At 38.5% G+C, this 21483-nt stretch overlaps 1 protein-coding gene across 1 annotated transcript in view; it reads left to right on the top strand.

Moving 5' to 3' along the window:
* Dnaaf5 (Dynein axonemal assembly factor 5) overlaps positions 1-21483 on the top strand; it is a 124709-nt gene that overhangs the window by 58065 nt on the left and 45161 nt on the right. Inside the window, exons 4-6 of the mRNA XM_090386606.1 lie at positions 2629-2861; positions 6944-7153; positions 10330-10476. Of these exons, the coding sequence (XP_090242732.1) occupies positions 2629-2861; positions 6944-7153; positions 10330-10476 (590 nt within the window). The remainder of the gene's footprint in view (positions 1-2628; positions 2862-6943; positions 7154-10329; positions 10477-21483) is intronic.

Raw genomic sequence — 21483 nt, 5'->3', positions numbered from 1 at the left:
GAGTGGGCACAAATGCAATTGCTGCCAAAATTCGCATATTTAAAGCAAAATTAGCATCAGTTTCATAACATTGTTTCAATCCATTATTCTGAATGGAACAAAAAATACATTGTGAAAAGTGGAAAAAACAACTATGTTGCGAAGCGTCAGGAAAAACTCTTCTGCAAGCATTCATCATTGCTGTCTCAAAATCTATAGTTATTGATTGCAGGGACATAGCCGGTTCCAGTACTTTCAGCTGCTGTAGTAGAGATACATATGTTTCCTCAGACTTGTTAGGCAATAATGCATAAACTAATGGAAGTGATATTTTGTCCTTGAATCCATGTATCGTATACAGCTGATAAAAAAGTAAGGGAGCAGTTTTGAAAGTCCCATCGGCATAACAGTGTTCACTTTGCACTAACAACTGCAAATTTTTTTTTGTACTGAAAATTAACACACGATTGTCCTCGGGTCCAGAATCAAATTGTAGAAACAATTCTCCATTTCATGATGTTTTATATTCTTCTGTAAAAACTATGTCTCTACGATGCATTGAAAGAACTGGGCCATCAAAATTTCGATTTCTTTATTTCGGATCGTTCGTTTCATTGCATCTACACTTGGAAGCTTCGGGGCTGCTGCTTGGCTACAGGTTCTCGAAACATTTGAAATAATACTATGAGGCATATTATTTGTTGTTTCTGCATAAGTTCGAATGATATCAAGAAGTTGTGCTGCCTCAACTCCTGCTGCGTCTCCACAATGATTGTGCTCCTTCCATGTTTTAATGATGGTGTTATCTACCGTAGTAACTTGAGCGGCACATTTGGTTTTTCGGTAATTTTGACACTTCCAATAAAATTTTGTTTCATTTTGCCTGTCTTTATAAAACAAATGTTCACTAAAGCACAATTTTGGTTTTTCTTTTTCTGATTTCAAAAATTCCACCGACATGATGCATTCACAAACTCAAAAGGATGAAAAATAAACTCAAAATAAGAAAATGTTGTAATTGTAAGAGATTATAAACATATAAGTACCTCCCTAATCAGCACGCCCTAAGCCAGCGGGTAGTTGGTTGGTGGAACAGACTTCCATCCTTTGTTGTGGAAGTTGATAGCCTAAGTATTTGGAACGAAGGGGTGAAATGGGAGCGTTTTTTTTTTTGGCTTATGCTGCATAAGCTTGCTTTCTTGCATCATATGCCTCTACTAATGCTAATAACTTCAAGGGGTGTGTCAGGGTAGTAAACTGTAGAAAAACACTTAGTCTTAACTGTGTCTGCAGTAATGTCACGAGTGTTGTCAATAAAAGGTGGTTCAGGACAAGAAAAAACTGAAGGATTATAATACAAAGAAATGTGATGTGTTCTGTGGAATATAAACAAGTGGTAAATATTCTCATCATCAGAGAATTCTCTTACAGTGTTTGTTTGTTTGTTTTGTTTGTTGTTTGGTTTTTAGGAGCATTAGCAACTAAGGCCATATTGCTCTGGGAATATGTGGTGGTCATTTCCTAACCTTTCCGCATCCTCCATATTTGGTGGTGATGGACTCGAACCCCGGTCTAATCAAGAAGCGTGTGCTACGCACTGTTGCTCCTTCCCACCTGGCTACGGAGGCGCCCTCTCTTACAGTGAGACCTTGGAACATTTATATTAACCTAGCAGCAAGTGTGCTGCTTGGTTATTATAAGTGTTCAAGAACACAGATCTTAGCAGAAGAAAGGAAAAAAAAGACAAACTAAACTTAAAATTGAAATATCTACTAGAATTATTCGTGTCTGAGTTTAGTATTCCTTCATTATGGCCCTGGCAGTTAATCTGCATCATTATGTTAAAATTGGATAAGTATGGACATAAAAAAATAATCAGATTGCTCCATGTTGGTGTACAAAATGCATTGCACACCCACTCATTTAATTGATGTATGGAGTGGGGACATATAGGATTTTTCTTAGTATTTTGCTGTTTTCATCACTGTTTGTGTGTGTTGGAAATGAGGTATTTGGATTATAATTTTTTGAATAAAAAGACTATTATTACTGTATGATGTCAGAATAAGGAATGCAAGACATGCTTGCATTCCTTATTTTTAACAGTTTAACATTACAATGTTAAATTGTTTATTGCCTTTGTTCCAAATAGTGATTGGTGTAAAAAATGCAACATGCACATTTGCATTTTTTTTTTTTTTTTTCCACATGCCCATTTCAAAAACGGGGATGTGAAAAAAAAATCAGCCATGTATATTTTTTTAACAACAGTTTTGTTATTAAAAAAAATTAACCTATTAACACTTTCACTGCTGGCCTTTTTTGACAACCTTTTTGAACAGGGATTGAAAACCATCGGATAGAATCAATCACGGTTGGAATATTAGAGAATAGAGGCATTTTTGGGCTTTCTTCTCATTGTGACTGAATTAGTCAGCCTCTGGTGAGGGTTGTTTGACAAAATATGTTTTTTCTTCTGTAAAATTGGAAGAAAAACTTCTAAAAGTAGAGTAAAACTGCATGTTTGTGTAAGGAAATGGTGAACATGTTAAATTATATTTCATTAAGCAGTAACTATGCTTAATATTTTTAAAGTCATTACAATGATTATTTTATTTTAATAATTTATATGATTGATTCATATTTTAGTTTCTCGTCCAAGCCTTGGATGTCGAGTGTTGGTTCAGCGTCATCTTTGCAACATTTTAGCTCCACTTATGAGAGATTTGGAAGATTGGTTGCCTGCCACCAGAGTGAAATGTATTAAACTCTTGTATTCGCTGCTCTTGCATGCAGAAGAAAATATTACCATGCACTTGCAGAAAGTGGTTTCAGGATTGATAGTGGCCGCTGGAGATGAAGAAAATGAAGTTTGTGTCTTGGTAAGAAAATAAAATGTATTGATATTGAATCAGATGTGTGTATTGGGCACTTTTCATTTTTATTGGTTATTTTGTTTTATTATTCTTTTTTTATATATAGTTAGCTATATATAAGCAAGATAGATGTACAGTTAGAGGTGTAGTTAAGGGTCCAAAGATGGGCAACTTGAATGGTGAGATTGACAAAAGGATGACTGTACAAGGAAAGACTGCGATTATGTGGGCTACAGTGCTTAGCAACCAGGTACCCCAGAGTTGACCTGATTGAGGTTTATAAGGCTCTGGGAGGGATTAGTAAAATGATTGAAGGTCAAATTCTCACTGTTATAAAGAATTCCAGAACTAGGGTGCATAAATTCAAATTACAGGGATTGAGGTTTAGATTAGATTGTAGGTAGTTTTCTTTTAGCCAACAAGTCATTGGTAGCTGGAACAAGTTTCCCTCACAGGTAGTTGAGGCTGACAGTTTGAATAAATTCAAATATCAACTGGATACTTACCTGTGTTTGAAGGAAATGTATAATTTGTGTTTTCTTATCAACTTGTTTGTTTTTTTTTCCAGTGCAGCAAAAGCCTGTGGCTTCCTTGCACTATATGGACAAATGCTATTACTATTAGCTAGACAAGATAGATATATAGTTGTCTATATTACAGACTGATATGTAATATAGATAGCTTTTTTTTACATAAATATTAGACAAACTAAGAACTTTCTATAATATAGTACGACTTTTCCTTTCTTTTTTTTTTGTGCACGTCAAAGAATTTTGTTTGAAAATGTGGTGAAAATGTGGTATCATGGGATTTAGCAGTATTTCTTTGTGTGTTATTGAGATGAGGCCACTATAACGGTATATTGGTTTCGCCACTTGTCCCTCATTTGGAGAAGTCAAAGTTTTAGTTTCTTTGATCGAGGCTGTAATTAGCCAATATCAATTAGATGGAGTAAGGTTTTACTCCATGAGTTATTTTATTCTAGGGTTTTCAGCCCATACAGGGACTCACATCTGGTTAGTATGGGCTTGGCACACCCAGGGTCCTGAGCTGGATATCATCATTCTTTTCTTTCTTGGTGATTCATTCCTCTTTCTCTTAGACTCGGTAATTTTTTTTTGGCTGGTGCAGCATAAACCTCAGGCTTCCTTGCACCATATAGCTAATAATGATAATAGTCTGTGAACACACACTTTTACAGATATAATATACAATGGCGCAGTATGGTCTAAGTTGTTGATGTGCCTAAAACCCATCAAATCAAGATGTAAATGAATTATAGAGATGCATCTAGCTGATAGATAGTTAGTTCGTATTAGTAAGGCAAATTCTTGAAGGAACTGTTTGATTAGTTTTGTGCAGAGGCAACTAATGAAACTTGTTTTTCTTTTATGTAAATTTTGTAAGTTCTGAAGGTTATGTAAAAGGCTAGAGTTTTTCATTATGTATTTCCAATTTTTTTTTTTTTTTTTTTTATGTTATAGGATGGCCATATAAGGTCATAGGAACTTACCATCATGATCTTGTAACTATCAGATGCTCTGCTCATTGTTAAGCATATTTTATTGATACCTACGAGGGGGTATCAAAAAGTTTGTACCCTTACCTAGAAAGGTAAAACTTCACAGAAACTTTAATCCTTTTCTATGTACTCTTCATGTATAGTAACACATTTCTCTCCTCTATGGATCAGTTGTTTAATGTCTTGATCATAGAATTCTGCACTTTTTTCCTGAAACCACGATTGCACTTAATTGATGACTTCTTGAGATGAATCAAAGCGTCATCCATGCAATGGTTTCCTCATTGTATCCTCAGCATTTGTCATTTGTCACCAGCAAATCAAAGAAGTTCTCAACATCCTCATTACAAAATCCAGCAGGCAAGAACATTGCATTCGACATTGCTTCTGCAAAGGCGTCAGCAATCTTGGAACCCATCATGTGGAGGCACCTCCATAGCCAGTGAGCAGGAGCAGCAGTGCGTAGCACACACTTCTTGATTAGACCGGGATTTGAGCCCGTGACCACCAAATATGGAGGATGCAGAAAGGTCAGGGAATGACCACTGCATATCCCCGGAGCAATATGGCCTTAGTTGCTAATGCTCCTAAAAACCAAAAAATAACCATCATGCGGAGACCTTAGACATGTGCAGATGGTCATGTAAAATGCTGTGGGCAGACCCATAACTAATTTCCACTTCATTTGTGATGAAATGAATTGTCACATGTCTGTCGCTCAGCACCAGCTGCTCAACCTTTGCAACTGTCTCACTGTCTGTGGATCTTGATGGCCTTCCTTCTCTTGGCTCGTCAAAGACTCTTGTATGACCGCACTGGAACTCCTGTTTCCACTTTTTTAGTGTCATAGAATGGACAATTCTACCCATATGCAACTTTCATTTCTTCGTCAGTTTCCTGAGCTTTCTTGCCCTGCAAATATTGGAACTTGATCACTGCTCGATACTCCACTTTGTCAACCATAGTGTCCTTCAGATTCCGGGCTCCACCTCCTGTGTACAATCACAAGAGGTGGAGCCTGTGACTCCATGGGCTCCACCATTCAATAACTAACATGTGAAATTTCACATGTTAGTTATTGAATAAATAGACAACTTATATTAAAAACGGCATCTTCCTACTGATGTTTTATCTAGGTCAGGGTACGAACTTTTTGATACCCCTCGTGTATACAAAATTACCAGTAAAGATTTGTATATTATAGAGCTTCAGTGTACAGCATGCAGAATTCTATACTTGTATGCTAACTGCTTTCCTATGACCAGCCTAATTTCATTTCAGGTGAGGACTAGGTTGCTATAGGGTTACAGATTATTTAACCAGGAGGAGATTCCTTCTCCCTCAACATCTTCTAATATGGATTTTTGGGTGGGGGAGGCCCTTCTGACTTATTCCACTTCTTGCCTGCTCTTGGTTTAATCAGTTTTGGTAGTTAGCTATATGATCTCTGAATGAACAAATGTAGACTGCTAATATGGACCTGCCTGCCAACCAAAGTAGATAAATCACAGGCTAAAACTTGTTCTCTATGGATGAAGCAGTTTAGACACATATTGACTCAGTCAATACCAATACTGACTTGTTTAAGTCAGTATTGGTATTGTTATCGCAAATAGTGGACTGAACAATGTCAGTGAAGAAATATAAAATAAAAATAATCATAAAGACAACAAAATAGTAAGTAACACATAACAAAACAAAATACCCCCATAATAAGCCAATCCGTGGTCGCTTCCTTGCAGGAAGCGATCATGGATTGGCTCATCACTTCCTTGCAGGAAGTGATAAACCTGTGGGGTTTTTGTGGAACTTAGGTATGAAGTATACATAAGGAAATTTATATTCTCATCTTACTCTGTTTTTTCACCTTGCTGACTTTTCCATTCTTACTGACATGCTGCTGTAGAAAACAATCATATTTGCTGTTGTTCTTCGAGGACTCATTTCGCTTTGCCTTATTCTAAAACATAGGGATTGTCTTTGAGCAGAGCATTTGGAGAGGTAGAGAAAGTTAAACTAGAAATAAATGGAGATGCAGAAGAGAAAATAAGAAATAAATTTGATAATGTTTTAAAAATAACTCCAGATTTCATAATTTAAGGAAAATAGATGACTATTATGAAAATGAACAAAAGCTTCCATAAATTTAACCCAGTTATTTTCCATTAATGTGGAAAGATAATTTTGGATGGTATGTGCTGGAGATTTACAATAGGTCACATATATATGGTTTATTATTTGGAATAAAAAAGGTTATTCCATACAAGTTAACGCATATGTACGTATATATCTTCGCTCATTATTTGTCGTTAAGGCTTTCAGTTTTCCATATTCTAAAGCTTTTGATTAATGGTCATTTTGAATATTGAATGCCAATAATTGTAATTCAGTTAATCGTGATAAATTTGTAATAAATGTAAAAAGTATTATTTGCATATCAAACTTTTAGAGGTATATTTTTTTATATTTTATTGCATATTTTGCCTATTTTAATGCATATTATCCAGTGTCTAGTTATCACTATGAATTATGTGTTTCCTTTATTCATTCACCCCTTTCCTTATAGGTTGATCAAACTGCAGAATTAATTGGATATTTTGTTGAACCTCAAATATGGCTAGACCTACTAATGCCAACCATATCTGGAATGGTGTCTGCAGCTAATCTAAGGGTTCTCACTGCAGTAATCAGAGGGACTAACAAAGATAGCTTTGCTCCTTTTATTCAGACTGTTACTGATGTTTTAGCTGAGCCTGATGTATGCAGGCTTCCTAAGGTAGTATAATTGTCATACTTAAAAATGTAATGGGTCTCTTCTTCATATACCTGTATATACTAATCACTTTTTATTTGCCGACCGGGCTAGCCAGGTGGGTAAAGTGCCTGCCTGGCAACCCAAAGGTCGCGGGTTCGAATCCCGCCTCGGGCTTGGATCAAAGTACTGCAAAAACCTTGGGAGGTGCACTATGGCCACAGAAGCCGATGCGCCAACAACTACCACAAAAAAAAAAAAAAAAAAAAAAACTTTTTATTTGATAGAAATAGTAAATGAATGAATAATGACAAGGAAACAGCAATGCGTTTAGTAATTTGCACGAAAAGCTTGTTGTCATAGAAATTGATTTCAAGGAAATGAAGAGTAAAACTTTTGTCTTTTTTTTTTTTTTCCTTTCGTGATGTGGATGTTCAGAGAATTATAAACTTATAAAATTCCAAATTACTTATTAGTAAATAAGTTTGGTGATGTGATTGATGGAACTGAGCTCTTCTTTTTACTAAACTATTGCTTTATAATTTGATGACTTCAGTTGTTGAAGATTCTTGTTTTTATTTATGCCCCAGCATGCCTGCCAAGCCAGAGGAGTTTACAATAAAATATGAATACCGTTACTAATTGTATTTAGCAGTCACAGGCTTGAACCATGGTCCATTGAAAGAGCATATGTGACAGCACCCTTGCTCTTGACCACTCGGCTATATCAGGCCTATTATTTGAAAATTTGTCTACATTGTATGTAAAATAAAAGACTACAAATTTTGCAAGTTTGAAACTATATGTGATATAATTAATTACTCATTGACTAAAAACAGATTTTTATATTAAATCTGTGATTCCCCTAGTTTGTGCCATAAATAATACATTTATGCAGATGTAACTGTACATAAACTTTTTTTATTTTAATTTGGTTGATCAAGTAACCAAATTAAATTAATCACTGAGGCATCCATAGTATTGGTATCCATAGCAGTAACTTGTCCTTAATGCTACAGTGCTCCAATTTGTTCAGCAGTCTTTTAGGTGCAACAGTATTGAAGCTCTCCTGAAATCCAAGTATATTAAAAAATATATATTTTTTGTATCCATTTCCTTTGTTACTGCATCATAGTATCCAATCCGATATGTCAGAAAAATTTGCTCCATAACAAATTCATGCTGTGGCTGCAGTATAATTGCTTTTCTGTCTAGATCGTCCTGCATTACCTCTTTAACCAGTGCCTCCATTATTTTCTCTGGAACAAAAGTTAAGTTAACAGGTCTGTAATTACTCATTTCACCTTTTGACCTCCCCCTTGTAAATTGGTTATATATTCACACATCTCCAGTCCGTAGGGACTGCAGAATCCAGACATGCTCTCATCATTATGGTTACAGGTTTGCTTCCTTTGCTGCCTTGCTTAATATAATTGGATAGATCCTGTCAATCTGGGATTGACAGGATCTATCCAATAGCTTCAACAATTTCTCTTCCATTTCCTATTAGTTATTGCAAAATCGTTTAGCTTCTTGATTTGGTTTGATAAACCTCTGGCATCCCCTTCTCTAAAAAATTCTTCATGTGTGAATGGAGATGCAAAATACCTATTCAATTTTGCATCTCCATTCACACATGAAGAATTTTCGCAACCTGAGCAGGACTGTCAACATCAGTTGGATCAATGTGATTCAATCCCTTCCTTCTACTGTTAATGTAAGCTAAGAAGCATTCTTTGGTAGACATCTCGTAATCTTCTGCCGTAGTCTACCTAACCTCCTTTGTGACTTGAATGCAGACTGTTTATATCTACCCTAGGCATCTGTATCACCTGATACTTTATATCCATCACATGCATTTTTGAACATACCATGTAAGCCTTTGAACAGTATTTCTTAGTTGGTATGAAAAGCATAGTAGCTTCTATGATTGCTACCCTGAATGCTTCCCCCATTTAGAATTTGCTGTTGGTAAAATCATCAGTTGGTCCCACTGTATAGAATTTAAAAACTGTCTGAGACTACTATAGTCTCCCTTATGAAAGCAAAAGCCTTTCTCTATACCCATGATAGTAGTTATGTCTTTAAGTAAATCCCTTGTCAGTACACTATTATCACTGCCATCTAGTAGGTCTTTTACTTGCAGATTCTTAATGCATGAAGAATTGCTGTTGATAATCAGATCAAGAATATTGCTTCTTTTGTTGACTCTCTTCATCCAGTACATCCACAAAAGTCTTGCTAGCGTGTGAGTGACCAACCCACAAGCTCCAGTCAATATCTGGAAAGTTAAAATACCCCATTATAAGACATTTCTTTCCATTATAAGACATTTATTTCTTTATATGGTTTATTGTACTCATCATTGTCATTAGGCCTGTACTGTTATACACACCTGCCCTCATTTCTGTTTTCCCAGTGCATATGTCACACTAAACTGACTCAACATTGCACTGGCCATCCATGTAAATTGGATGCACTGCCTTAGATTTAATAAGCTTCTTAACTAAGAGCATAATCCCTCTTCTCCTTTCTGTCCGTTTTGTACACATTGGCTGTTGTTGTTTGGTTTTTAGGAGCATTAGTAACTAAGGCCATATTGCTCCGGAACAAGGCTGAACTGGTGGTTGTGTTAAAGGCCAAGTGGAGGGACATATCACCTGACATTTATGAAAAGTTGGTTGAGAGTATGCCTCAAAGATTGAAGGCCATCATAAAAGCAAAAGATTTCAGCACAAAATATTAAATGTGACAAACAATGAAAGCTCCTTTTTTGTAAGGCAGGTGGTAATATTATTAATGGTAGGGTAGTGTATATCAGTGCTTTATTTATTGCTGTTTTGGAACATTTGCACCTCCTTTACTTTCATGCCACTTAAGCTTCAAATGATTGTTGTAAATCACTTTTATATGTAGCAACTAATTCTGAAATAAGTAACTTATCTAATGTGTTTATTTAATCTTAATTTTAATTTTTTTTTGTTTTAGACCATGTATATCCCAGAATTTTTTGCACATGCATTTGAAGACCCTGTGTAGCTTGATTTTTGAAATATTTATGATTGTTTCTAACAGCAACATTTGTAATATTGATGAAATTTTATCCCATCATGTGTGCATGTTTATATTTTTGCTTAGAAGAATAGAATAAAATAATATATTTACCATCTGATGTAATATTTATTGTCTTTTTCATTTAGGTACAGGAACAAGAACAACTGATACTGTGTGTAAATGCTATTTTAGACATGCTTTCCATCTTACCTGAAAATGTTTCCTTTTCTTTGTTTAGCATCTTATTAACTCTGAAAACCCTTTCTAGAGGAGCTGACATTATTTCTGACAAGGTAAAATATATATTTAACTTTCTTTGCCTCTTTTTCTCCAATTTTCAGTATGTTTTTTTTTTTTTTTTTTTTTAGGAGCATTAGCAACTGAGGCCATATTGCTCTGGGAATATGTGGTGGGCATTCCCTTGACCTTTCCGCATTCTCCGTATTTGGTGGTAACGGGCTCGAACCCCAGTCTAATCAAGAAGCGTGTGCTACGCACTGCTGCTCCTTCCCACCTGGCTACGGAGGTGCCTTCCAGTATGTGACCAGACAGTATTTTGAACAATGACTTTATGCACAGAATAAAAAAAAAATGTGCGAAAAATCTGAACACAGAGAACTCTTTAAAAGACAGATGGATCAGAGATATTTAGTATTAGTAGTGACAAATTGAGCAAGGAAGCAAGCTTATACAGAATCAGCCAATTAAAAAAAAAAAAGATCCAATTCATTTTTCTCTTTGATTCTAATTTACACTCCAGTCCTCCCCTAACTTTATGGAGTACTGGAGACACTAAGTGGAAGTTTATTCTAACAATCAATTATTCTCTATCTGAAAACAAATATCCGTACATTTATCCAGCAACACCAAGTGGAAGTTTATTCTAACAATCAATTATTTTCTGGTTGAAAACAAATTTTCGTACATTTATCCAGAAACCATCTTTTTTAATGTTATATCCTATCATGTGTGTCATCCAAGAAAGAGTGGAAAGGACCTTTGTTGGATGACACACAAATGGGGATATAAATTTAAATTGGCAAAAGGATATGTACACACAATGTAGAAATTTATTATATTTTTTTTTGTATAATAGCACTTCTTTATTGTAAAAAAATGTTCTAAAATGATACTACGTTATATATAAAAAGTTTCAAGGCTAGTTGTTCCAGAAAATTATATTTGTATATATGCTACAGAAAATTATATTTGCATAAATGTTACAGAAAATGCGTATTGAAAATTATGTACTTACACATTTAAGGGTTGTATTAAAGTTACTAAGAATGGAGAAAAGCATACTCTTTTCTGTGACAGAAGCATAGTAAAGGTATGCTTTTTTTCAACTTTTAGTTTATATTAATTTATTAGATCAAGTTAATGAATTAGATGAATTTGAACTATTGGCTAGTTCACTAGATGCTGATATAAGATTCATCAAGAGGTGAGTGCTGAAAATTAAGTGGTGCTACTTTAATATACTTAGTCATTATAATACAGCACATAAAGAGTCCTTAAACTTACAGTTAGTTATAATTTAAGCTTAAGATTTTATATAAACTGTATAAGTCTATCTAAAATTAAAATTTTTTTTTAGTGATTGAAATGTCAACTTACATGCTGGAATATATGGTAAATGTTTGATATTCTAGGATAATTTTAAAAGATGTGGTTTGAATTTTAAACTGGAATGAATGACAAGAGAACTGATGAAATTAGTATCAGAAAAAAAGTTGATTCAAAAGACTGCAGTTCTATACATTCCATATTACTCAGTATGGAATATATAAATTGGTCTGTAATCAAGGTACTTATGGTGAAACAAGCTGAGGCAGATTATGAAATGATTTGGCAAAGAGGTCCAAGAAAGATAGTAAAGGGTTATTTGCTTTAAGAGAAAAGAGCCACATTGAACCATTGCAAGCAATGATCCAATGGAAACAGTATTGATGACCCTTAGCAGATCGTTGAGTGAATGATGAGTTGAATAGTTTCTTTGTATCTATATTTACACGAGAAACTAACCCAGATTGATAACAGAACAATTGGATAAGGAGTGTGTTCATCCAGTTTTAATGCTCATCCTTGAAATAAAGGTCTGTGTGAAGATGGTGGCAAAAAAAAAAAAAAAAAAACCCAATACCCCAAATAGAACATCCTCTTAAATCCCTTGATTTGGCTTCATTTAACTTCTTTCTTTTTCCAAACACTGATACAGCATGCCACAACATTTAAAAAAAAAACTTAAGAGATCACCTTAGTTTTATTAAAATTCATAATTCGTTTATATCAGAGAATGTGTTTAATGTTAGGTTTCCTGCATAAAAACAGTCTAATCTTCCCTATATAAATTGGTTGTATTACGTTTCATATAATTAATTTATATTATAGGTCAGGAAACCTTATTAGCATTAGCAGAGGCATATAATGCAAGAACGCAAGCTTATGCAGCATCAGCCAAAAAAAAAAAAAAAAAACCCACTCCCATTTCACCCCTCCGTTCGTTCGAAATACCTGTCCAGCTGAGCCACACCAACCAACCACCCGCTGGCTAAAGGCAAATTTCCTCACGTCTATCCTACATCTGTCTTTTCTCAATTTGAATTTATGCCCTCTCAGGTGATTATTCTGAGCAAGAGGAAGAATCCCATCAGCATTGATCATGCTCAAACCATTCAAGGCTTTATACACATCTATCAGATCACCTTGCTGGTGCCCGGTCTCCAGACACTGTAATTTGCAAAACTTAAGCCTTTCTTTTGTAAGAGCACCCCTTTGTTCCATTCACTAATCTTGTTGCCCTTCTCTGTACTCGTTCCAGCATCTCTACAGCCTTCTTGAAATGAGGCCTCCAGACCTGTATACAGTACTCTAGGTGTGGTCTGACCATTGCTTTATACAAGGGAATAATCACCGCCTTATCCCTGCTTTAAAAATTGCTATATATCATCGACAATACACCATGAGCTACTCTTGCAGCCCGTCTGTGCTGCTCAGAAAACTTCATATCTGCCTGCACAACTACCCACAGGTCCCTTTCATTCTCTACCACTGTCAGTGTAGTACCACAGAGTTGATATGTTGCTCTGGGGTTGCCGTTTCCCATATGTAGTACTTTACATTTGTCAATGTTAAACTTCATTTGCCACCTCTCTGCCCATCTGCTAAACCTTTCCAGATCCTGTTGCAGTAGCATAGTGTCAGTAGTGTCCTTGACAACCCTGCCAACCTTCGTATCGTCTGCATAGCAGCAATTTGCCTCCAATGCTACACTGCTCCAATTTGTGCAGCAGTCTTCCATGTGCAACAGTATCAAAAGCCTTTCTAAGATCAGAGTATATAATATCAAAGTTATTCCCTGCATCCAGTTCTTTTCTGACTGCATCATAGTATCCAATCAAATTCGTCAGGCAAGACTTCCCCTTAACAAAACCATGCTGTGTCTGAGCTATAACTGAAGTCTTGTCTAGATGATCCTGCAGTGCTTCTTTAACCAGTGCCTCCATTAATTTTCCAGGAACAGAAGTTAAACTAACAGGTCTATAATTACTTGTGTCACCCTTTGATCCTCCTTTGTGAATTAGGGTCACATTTGCACATCTCCAGTCCATGGGTACTTCCTCTGAGTCCAAGGAAGCTCTCATAATTATGGCTAAGGGTTTGCTTACTTCCTTTGCTGCCTCTAATATAACTGGATAGATCCCATCCACCCCAGGTGCCTTTCTTGTATTTATCTTCAACAATTTCTCCTCCACTTTACTGCCAGAGTTGAATACACCTCTGGCATTCCCCTCTCTGAATAACTCCTCATGTGTGAATGTCGATGCAAAATATTCATTCAGTTTATTAGCTACCTGAGCAGGATCATCAACAGTTGACCCATCGATATCAAGTGGTCCAATCTGATTCATCCCCTTCCTTCTAGAGTTTACATAAGTAAAGAACTCTTTGCTGTCTTTCTTTGCATCCCTTGCCAAAGATTTCTCGTAATCTGCCTTCGTATGCCTAACCTCCTTTGTAACTAGGTTACAGATCAACTTGTATCTATCATAGGCTTCTGTGTCACGTGTTAATTTGTATGTATCCCATGCATTTTTCTTCTCTGCCATATGTCTCATTAGTTCATCTGACATCCACTTAGGCCTAAACCTTGAACAATATTTCTTAGTTGGTATGTAAAGCCTAGTAGCTTCCAAGATAAGTTCTTTGAATGCTTCCCATTTTGAATTTGCTGTTGGTAACATGATCAGTTGGTCCCACTGTATAGAATTTAAATACTGTCTCAGTCCATCGAAGTCGCCTTTACGAAAGCAATAACCCTTACCTTTACCCCTAATGGTAGTTACCTCTTTGAGTAAATCCCACTTCAGCACACTGTGATCACTGCCACCTAGTTGTTCATTTACCTGCAGATTCTTAATGCATGAAGAACCACTACTGATAATCAAATCAAGAGTATTACTCTCTCTAGTTGCCTCCCGAACATGCTGATGTAGAAAAAAAACATCCAATAAATCCACAAAAGCCTTGCTAGTGTGTGAGTGACCAGCCCCCATATTCCAGTCAATATCTGGGAAATTAAAATCCCCCATTATAAGACTCTCTGATGTACTGGCCCACTCTATTTCCCTGTACAGTTTCTTATTATACTCATTAGAGTCATTAGGCCTATAGCACACTCCAACTCTTAATTTTGATCTCCCAATGCTTATGTCACACCAAACTGACTCGACACTGCACTGTCCAGCTTATGGTTATTTTTTATTTATTTATTTATTTATTTATTTTTTTTTTTGGCTGATGCTGCATAAGCTTGCTTTCTTGCATCATATGCCTCTACTAATGCTAATATTCTTACCACGTGTATGCCATATCCAAAACATTTCATTACTTCATGCAGCATGTCCCATCCACTTTTTCTTACTGTTGAATACACCATAAATTGTCAAACTAATAGAGTAAGCTTATCTGCAAAAAGATCTAAACCTCCCAAACACTTCCTAATTAATTTCACAAATATACGTAGTCTGAATTCTAATCTCAATGATGTGCATTTCCACTTGCAGTCTGCCAAACCCCATGTACTTTTTCTGACAGAATCTGTTTTCAGTTGATTCAACTACTGCTCATCTCAGATGCCCAAATTATTTGCTGTATGATTCCTTTCACCTCAAAGGTGGTACTTGTGCATATGTCCGTTCCGATATTCCCTGTCAGTGACTTGGTAATTTGGAATATCCTCTTTTCGATCTTCTCTGGCATAAAATGTCTCTACTTCGTTGTGTCAAATTCATCTGTTGTCTCTACCTTTCTCCCAACTCCACGGCGCCTCTGTAGCCAGGTGGGAAGGAGCAGCAGTGCGTAGCACACGCTTCTTGATTATACCGTGGTTCGAGCCCGTCACTACCAAATACGGAGGATGCGGAAAGGTCAGGGAATGAGCACCGCATATCTCGGAGCAATATGTCCTTAGCTGCTAATGCTCCTAAAAAACAAATAACAAACATCCCAACTCCACTAATCACTTGGATCTCTTTGACTTCCTCTCTTTGCAACTTGACTTTCTCCAGTCCAACTTTCCTAACAGTGAGGTAATTTTCCTTGGTGATTTTAATGTTCACAACTCCAGCTGGCTTCCGTTTTCTAGTCATACCGACCCAGCTAGTCGAGATGCTGAGGCTTTTGCAATTACTAATGACCGTGCACAGATTGTTCATTTACCTACAAGAATACCGGATAATCCTAATCATACAGCCAACACGCTTGATCTTTTTCTCACAAACAACCCTTCGAAGTACACAGTTGAAGTGAGAGGTCCTTTAGGCACCTCAGTTCACAACGTGGTGATTTTCGCTTCTCCAATGGAGCCTTTATCTCATGGCTATTCCCATCCTCGTATTGTTTGGCATTACAAGAATGCAAAATGGGATGACCTGCGAGATTTCTTTTCTTCTTTTCCTTGGTCGGATTACTGTTTCAAAACTTCTTATATCAACGTTTGCTCAGATCGTGTCAGTGAAATTATTCTTGCAGGAATGGAATCCTTTATCCCACACAACTTTAAAATCTCGTCCTTTATCTAAACCTTGGTTTTCCAATAAATGTGCCAAGGCTGTTCAAGAGAAGAACGTTGCATATCGTAATTGGCTTGTTTCTAATTCTTCAGTTTCATTTTCTGCCTACACCAAAGCTCGCAACAATTATAAAGCAGTTATTAATCAGTCCAAACTAGAGTTTGAATAGATTAAGAGTAAAAAAACTTGCTTCTTGCCCTAATGGTAGTCAAGCATTCTGGTCTCTTGCCAAAGGTATTGGCCGCAACTTTTGTCCATCTCTGCTTCCACCTCTGTCCAAACCAGATGGTTCTGTTGTCACTTCAGCCAAGGATAAAGCTGACCTGCTAGCATTCCATTTTCTTCCAACTCGTGTATTAATGATCTTGGTAAAACACATCCCACCATTCCCAACCTGCTCCATTCAATGCCTCCTGTGGTCTTCCTTCAAAAGGATGTCCCCTCGACGTGGGCACCTGTACGTGGTGAGGGGACCTCCCAGTGATGCTGCTGGACTTCCAGACTAGCATCACTGGGATCCAACGCCCACAGCCCAGGTTCCAGGCTTACATCAATGGAATCCGGCGTGTTTGCCGTGCGCTGCGACCCGTGGAAATTCGGAAAGGGTGATCCTGGTAGTCGAGGGGCCCAGCTTTGGCCTCTGCTTCGACAAGACGGGAGGTCCTGGAAGGCCCAGCTAGGTTCAGTCGGCTAGTAGGCTCGCCTGCGAGGGTCAACCATGTCAATGCCACGCCCCTACCCTCACGGTCCGAGGGACAGGATTCAGGCTGGCGGCGGTGCAGGTATGGTGTCTGGGTAGCCCTGGCGTTCCACTCCCGAGCGCATTTATTGCTTGCCGGGTAGTGGGCGTCCCTTTGGGCTCCATGGTGGGTGGGGAGCCCGGGCACTGAACCACTTCAAAACTTCATGAATCCTGATAAATATATTTCTTCAGGGGCCCCAACCCGGTCCCTATCTGAAAACAGAGACGGAGAGACAGATAGCATTATTGCTACAAAGAGGCAGCAAACCGAACTACCATCAGGGCCTGTCCCAAGGTTCTTAATTATGCATTCCACGAATGAAACACCGATTGGTAAAATGTGACCCGTTTTTATACAAAAAGGGTTGGATGGGTTAGCACGTTCACCCAAGTCAGTTAAGAGGCTCCGTTCTGGGGAACTCTTGATTGAAACAAAAAATGACAGGCAGTCTGAACATCTACTCCGAGTAACATCAATCGGAGGAGTACCCATAACAGTGACACCACACAGAACACTCAATTCATCGAGAGGTGTCATTTCGGAGTGGAACCTTCTCGACGTAACCGAGGAGGAAATCTGCTCCAAATTAAAACCACAGGGAGTTATTGCCGTCAAGAGAATTACTGCGCGAAGGGATGGAAAAATTGTTAAAACCAAGAGCGTTATCCTGACTTTTAACTCTCCTAAACCTCCTGACGAGATTAAAGCTGGATACATGAATTGTTCAGTGCGTCCATACGTTCCGAACCCTTTACAGTGTTTTAAATGCCAGAAGTATGGACATTCTCAAACGGCCTGCCGTGGCGTCCTTGCATGCGCTCGATGCGGTGCAAAGGACCACGAAACAACAACATGTTCAGCCGCAAAACCCACCTTTATTAACTGTGAAGGCGAACACCCGGCCTACTCACGAGCATGCCAGAGGCGGAAAGAAGAAAAAGAAATTCAACGGCTGAAGGCAGAGCTAAATATATCATACCAGGAGGCAAGGAAATCTGTGAAACCCCTGAATATCAACAAACCTACCTACGCCCAGAAGGTAGCAGGGAGATGTTCCGTCGGAACTCAGACGGACATGACCATTCCTCCAAAGGAGTCTTTCATTCCCATCGCGCGTTATCTCTTAAGTTCTCAAAAACCTGCACAGAAAAACCAATCAGCTGCCACCCCTATATCAGTACCTCCTAATGCTCCACAAGTAACAAAGGTAATTATGAAAGAAAAGAATAAGAAAGGGGAAGTCCCCCCCACCTAGTACCCAAGAAAACATGGATGTCGAGCAGAAGGAGGTACCCGAAGATTCAGTCTTGGAACTCTTTGTGGAGGAAGAAATGGACACGGGACAGCGTCCATTCTTCCCCAAAAAAGATAAACCCAAGACTGATAAAAGTAAGCCCTCAGCACCTCGGAAGCCGCCTGATGGACCCACCAAGCCAAAATAATGGCTAAATTCCTACAATGGAATTGTCGTGGATTCCTGCGAAATATTGATGACATCAAGGCCCTCCTGCAAAAGCATGAGCCAGTGTGCTTTTGCTTGCAGGAGACATATCTAAAGGCAAATGATGATCCCACCATGCACAACATCACAATTTTTCGAAAGGATAGAATTGTGGATGGCTCTGCTCATGGAGGAGTGGCTATCCTTGTCGGCAACCAGACCCCAGTTCAGCCCTTGCTAATTACAACTAGCATGGAAGCTGTTGCAATTCGCCTTACGGTGGGATTTATATTAACAGTCTGCTCTCTTTATTTGCCACCTGGGACTGACATCCCCCAGGAAGACCTTGATGATCTTGTAACGCAGTTGCCTCCCCCCTTACTTACTTACTTCTCGGGGATATGAATGGACATAACACCCTGTGGGGTAGTGCTAACATCAACGGAAGGGGATGAGTCATAGAGCGTATGCTCAATGACAATGACCTTTCCCTTCTAAATACTGGAACAAACACCTTCTTCTACATGCCTACCCATACTTTTTCTGCAATTGATCTCTCTATCTGCTCCCCTTCTCTACTCCCTTCACTCACTTGGGAAGTGGAGGAGAATCCATATGGAAGTGATCACTTCCCAGTGATAACCTTGTTACACAGTGGGAGACCATGTCTTCCTTTTAGGTTACCACGGTGGAAGTTTGATCAGGGTGACTGGAATGTCTTCAAACATCAGGCAAATTTTGACCTCAGTACAGTCAGTCGGGAGCCTATCAATGACGCAGTAAAGTACATTACAGAAATCATTGTCCAAGCAGCTGCGAATGCTGTCCCAAAAACATCTGCCTGGTTTCCACCATTTCCCAAACTTTGGTGGAATTCACAATGCACAACAGCAAAAAAGACTCAAAACAAAGCGTGGGGGATATTTCGGCGATACCCTACCACGAACAACCTTATAGCCTTCAAACGTGCACCAGCCAAAGCACGCTACATCCATCATCAGAGTCAAAAGGAATCGTGGATCCGTTTTACATCATCTATTAAAAAGTCTACCAACTCTAAGGTAGTCTGGGATAAAATCCGGAAAGTGAAGGGAAAATATACATCCCACCCTTCTTCAATCCTAGATTATAATGGATGCACTATTGCAGACCCAACTGCAATAGCCAATTCTCTTGGGGAAACATTCTCTAACATCTCCGCAACATCCTCGTATTCCCCAGAGTTCCTGGTGCTGAAACATAAACTGGAAAAACAGGCACATAATTTTAACTCCAAGGGCCTCTATCCCTACAACGAGGCATTTACTATACAGGAACTGAAAAGAGCCCTCACTCTTTCCAAAGCAAGTGCTGTTAGCATTAGCATTAATAGAGGCATTTGATGCAAGAAAGCAAGCTTATGCAGCATCAGCCAAAAAAAAAAAAAAAAAAAACCCACTTCCACTTCACCCCTCTGTTCGTTCAAAATACCTGTCCAGCTGAGCCTTAAACTTATTTAGGCTATCAACCTCCACCACAAGGGATGGAAGTCTGTTCCACCAACCAACCACCCACTGGCTAAAGGCAAATTTCCGCACGTCTATCCTACATCTGTCTTTCCTCAATTTGAATTTATGCCCTCTCAGGTGATTATTCTGAGCTAGAGGAAGAATCCCATCAGCATTGAGCATGCTTAAACCATTCAAGGCTTTATACACCTCTATCAGATCACCTCGCTGGTGCCTAGTCTCCAGACACTGTAATTTGCAAAACTTAAGCCTTTCTTCATAAGAGCACCCCTTTGTTCCATTCACTAATCTTGTTGCCCTTCTCTGTACTCGTTCCAGCAGCTCTACATCCTTCTTGAAATGAAGCCTCCAGACCTGTATACAGTACTCTAGGTGTGGCCTGACCATCGCCTTATACAATGGAATAATCACCTCCTTATCCCTGCTGGAAAAATTCCTGTATATCATTGACAATACTCCATGAGCTACTCTTGCCGCCCATCTGCACTGCTCAGAGAACTTCATATCTGCCTGCACAACCACCCCCAAGTCCCTTTCATTCTCTACCACTGTCAGTGTAGTACCACAGAGTTGATACGTTGCTCTGGGGTTGCTGTTTCCCATGTGTAGTACTTTACATTTGTCAATGTTAAACTTCATTTGCCATCTGCTCAACCTTTCCAGATCCTGTTGCAGCAGCATAGTGTCAGTAGTGTCCTTGACAACCCTGCCAACCTTTGTATCATCTGCAAACTTGGACATTAAGCCCGATATACCATCATCAATATCATTTATAAATACAGAAAACAATAATGGACCCAACACTGAGCCCTGAGGGACTCCACTAATAACATCAGTCCACGATGAGCAGTGTCCATTGATTACCACTCTCTGTCTTCTCCCCCTCAACCACCCCTTTATCCATAGCAGCAATTTGCCTCCAATGTCACACTGCTCCAATTTGTGTAGCAGTCTTCCATGTGCAACAGTATCAAAAGCCTTTCTAAGATCCAAGTATATAATATCAAAGTTATTCCCTGCATCCAGTTCTTTTGTGACTGCATCATAGTATCCAATCAAGTTGGTCAGGCAAGACTTCCCCTTAACAAAACCATGCTGTGTCTGAGCTATAACTGAAGTCTTGTCTAAATGATCCTGCAGTGCTTCTTTAACCAGTGCCTCCATTAATTTTCCTGGAACAGAAGTTAAGCTCACAGGTCTATAATTACTTCTGTCAGCCTTTGATCCTCCTTTGTGAATTGGGGTCACATTTGCACATTTCCAGTCTATGGGTACCTCCCCTGAGTCCAAGGAAGCTCTCATAATTATGGCTAAGGGTTTGCTTACTTCCTTTGCTGCCTCCTTTAATATAACTGGGTAGATCCCATCCACCCCAGGTGCCTTTCTTGTGTTTATCTTCAACAGTTTCTCCTCCACTTTACTCCCAGTTATTTCAAGATTCTGTAGCTTACTGCTAGAGTTGAATACACCTCTGGCATTCCCCTCGCTGAATAACTCCTCATGTGTGAATGTCAATGTAAAATATTCATTTAGT

This window comes from Mastigoproctus giganteus, chromosome 12 (assembly GCF_048544385.1).
Source record: "Mastigoproctus giganteus isolate SK-2022 chromosome 12, ASM4854438v1, whole genome shotgun sequence".
NCBI classification, from domain to species: domain Eukaryota; kingdom Metazoa; phylum Arthropoda; class Arachnida; order Uropygi; family Thelyphonidae; genus Mastigoproctus; species Mastigoproctus giganteus.
The sequence above is the reverse complement of the archived record's forward strand: the minus strand, read 5'-3'. Positions and strand labels throughout refer to the sequence as shown.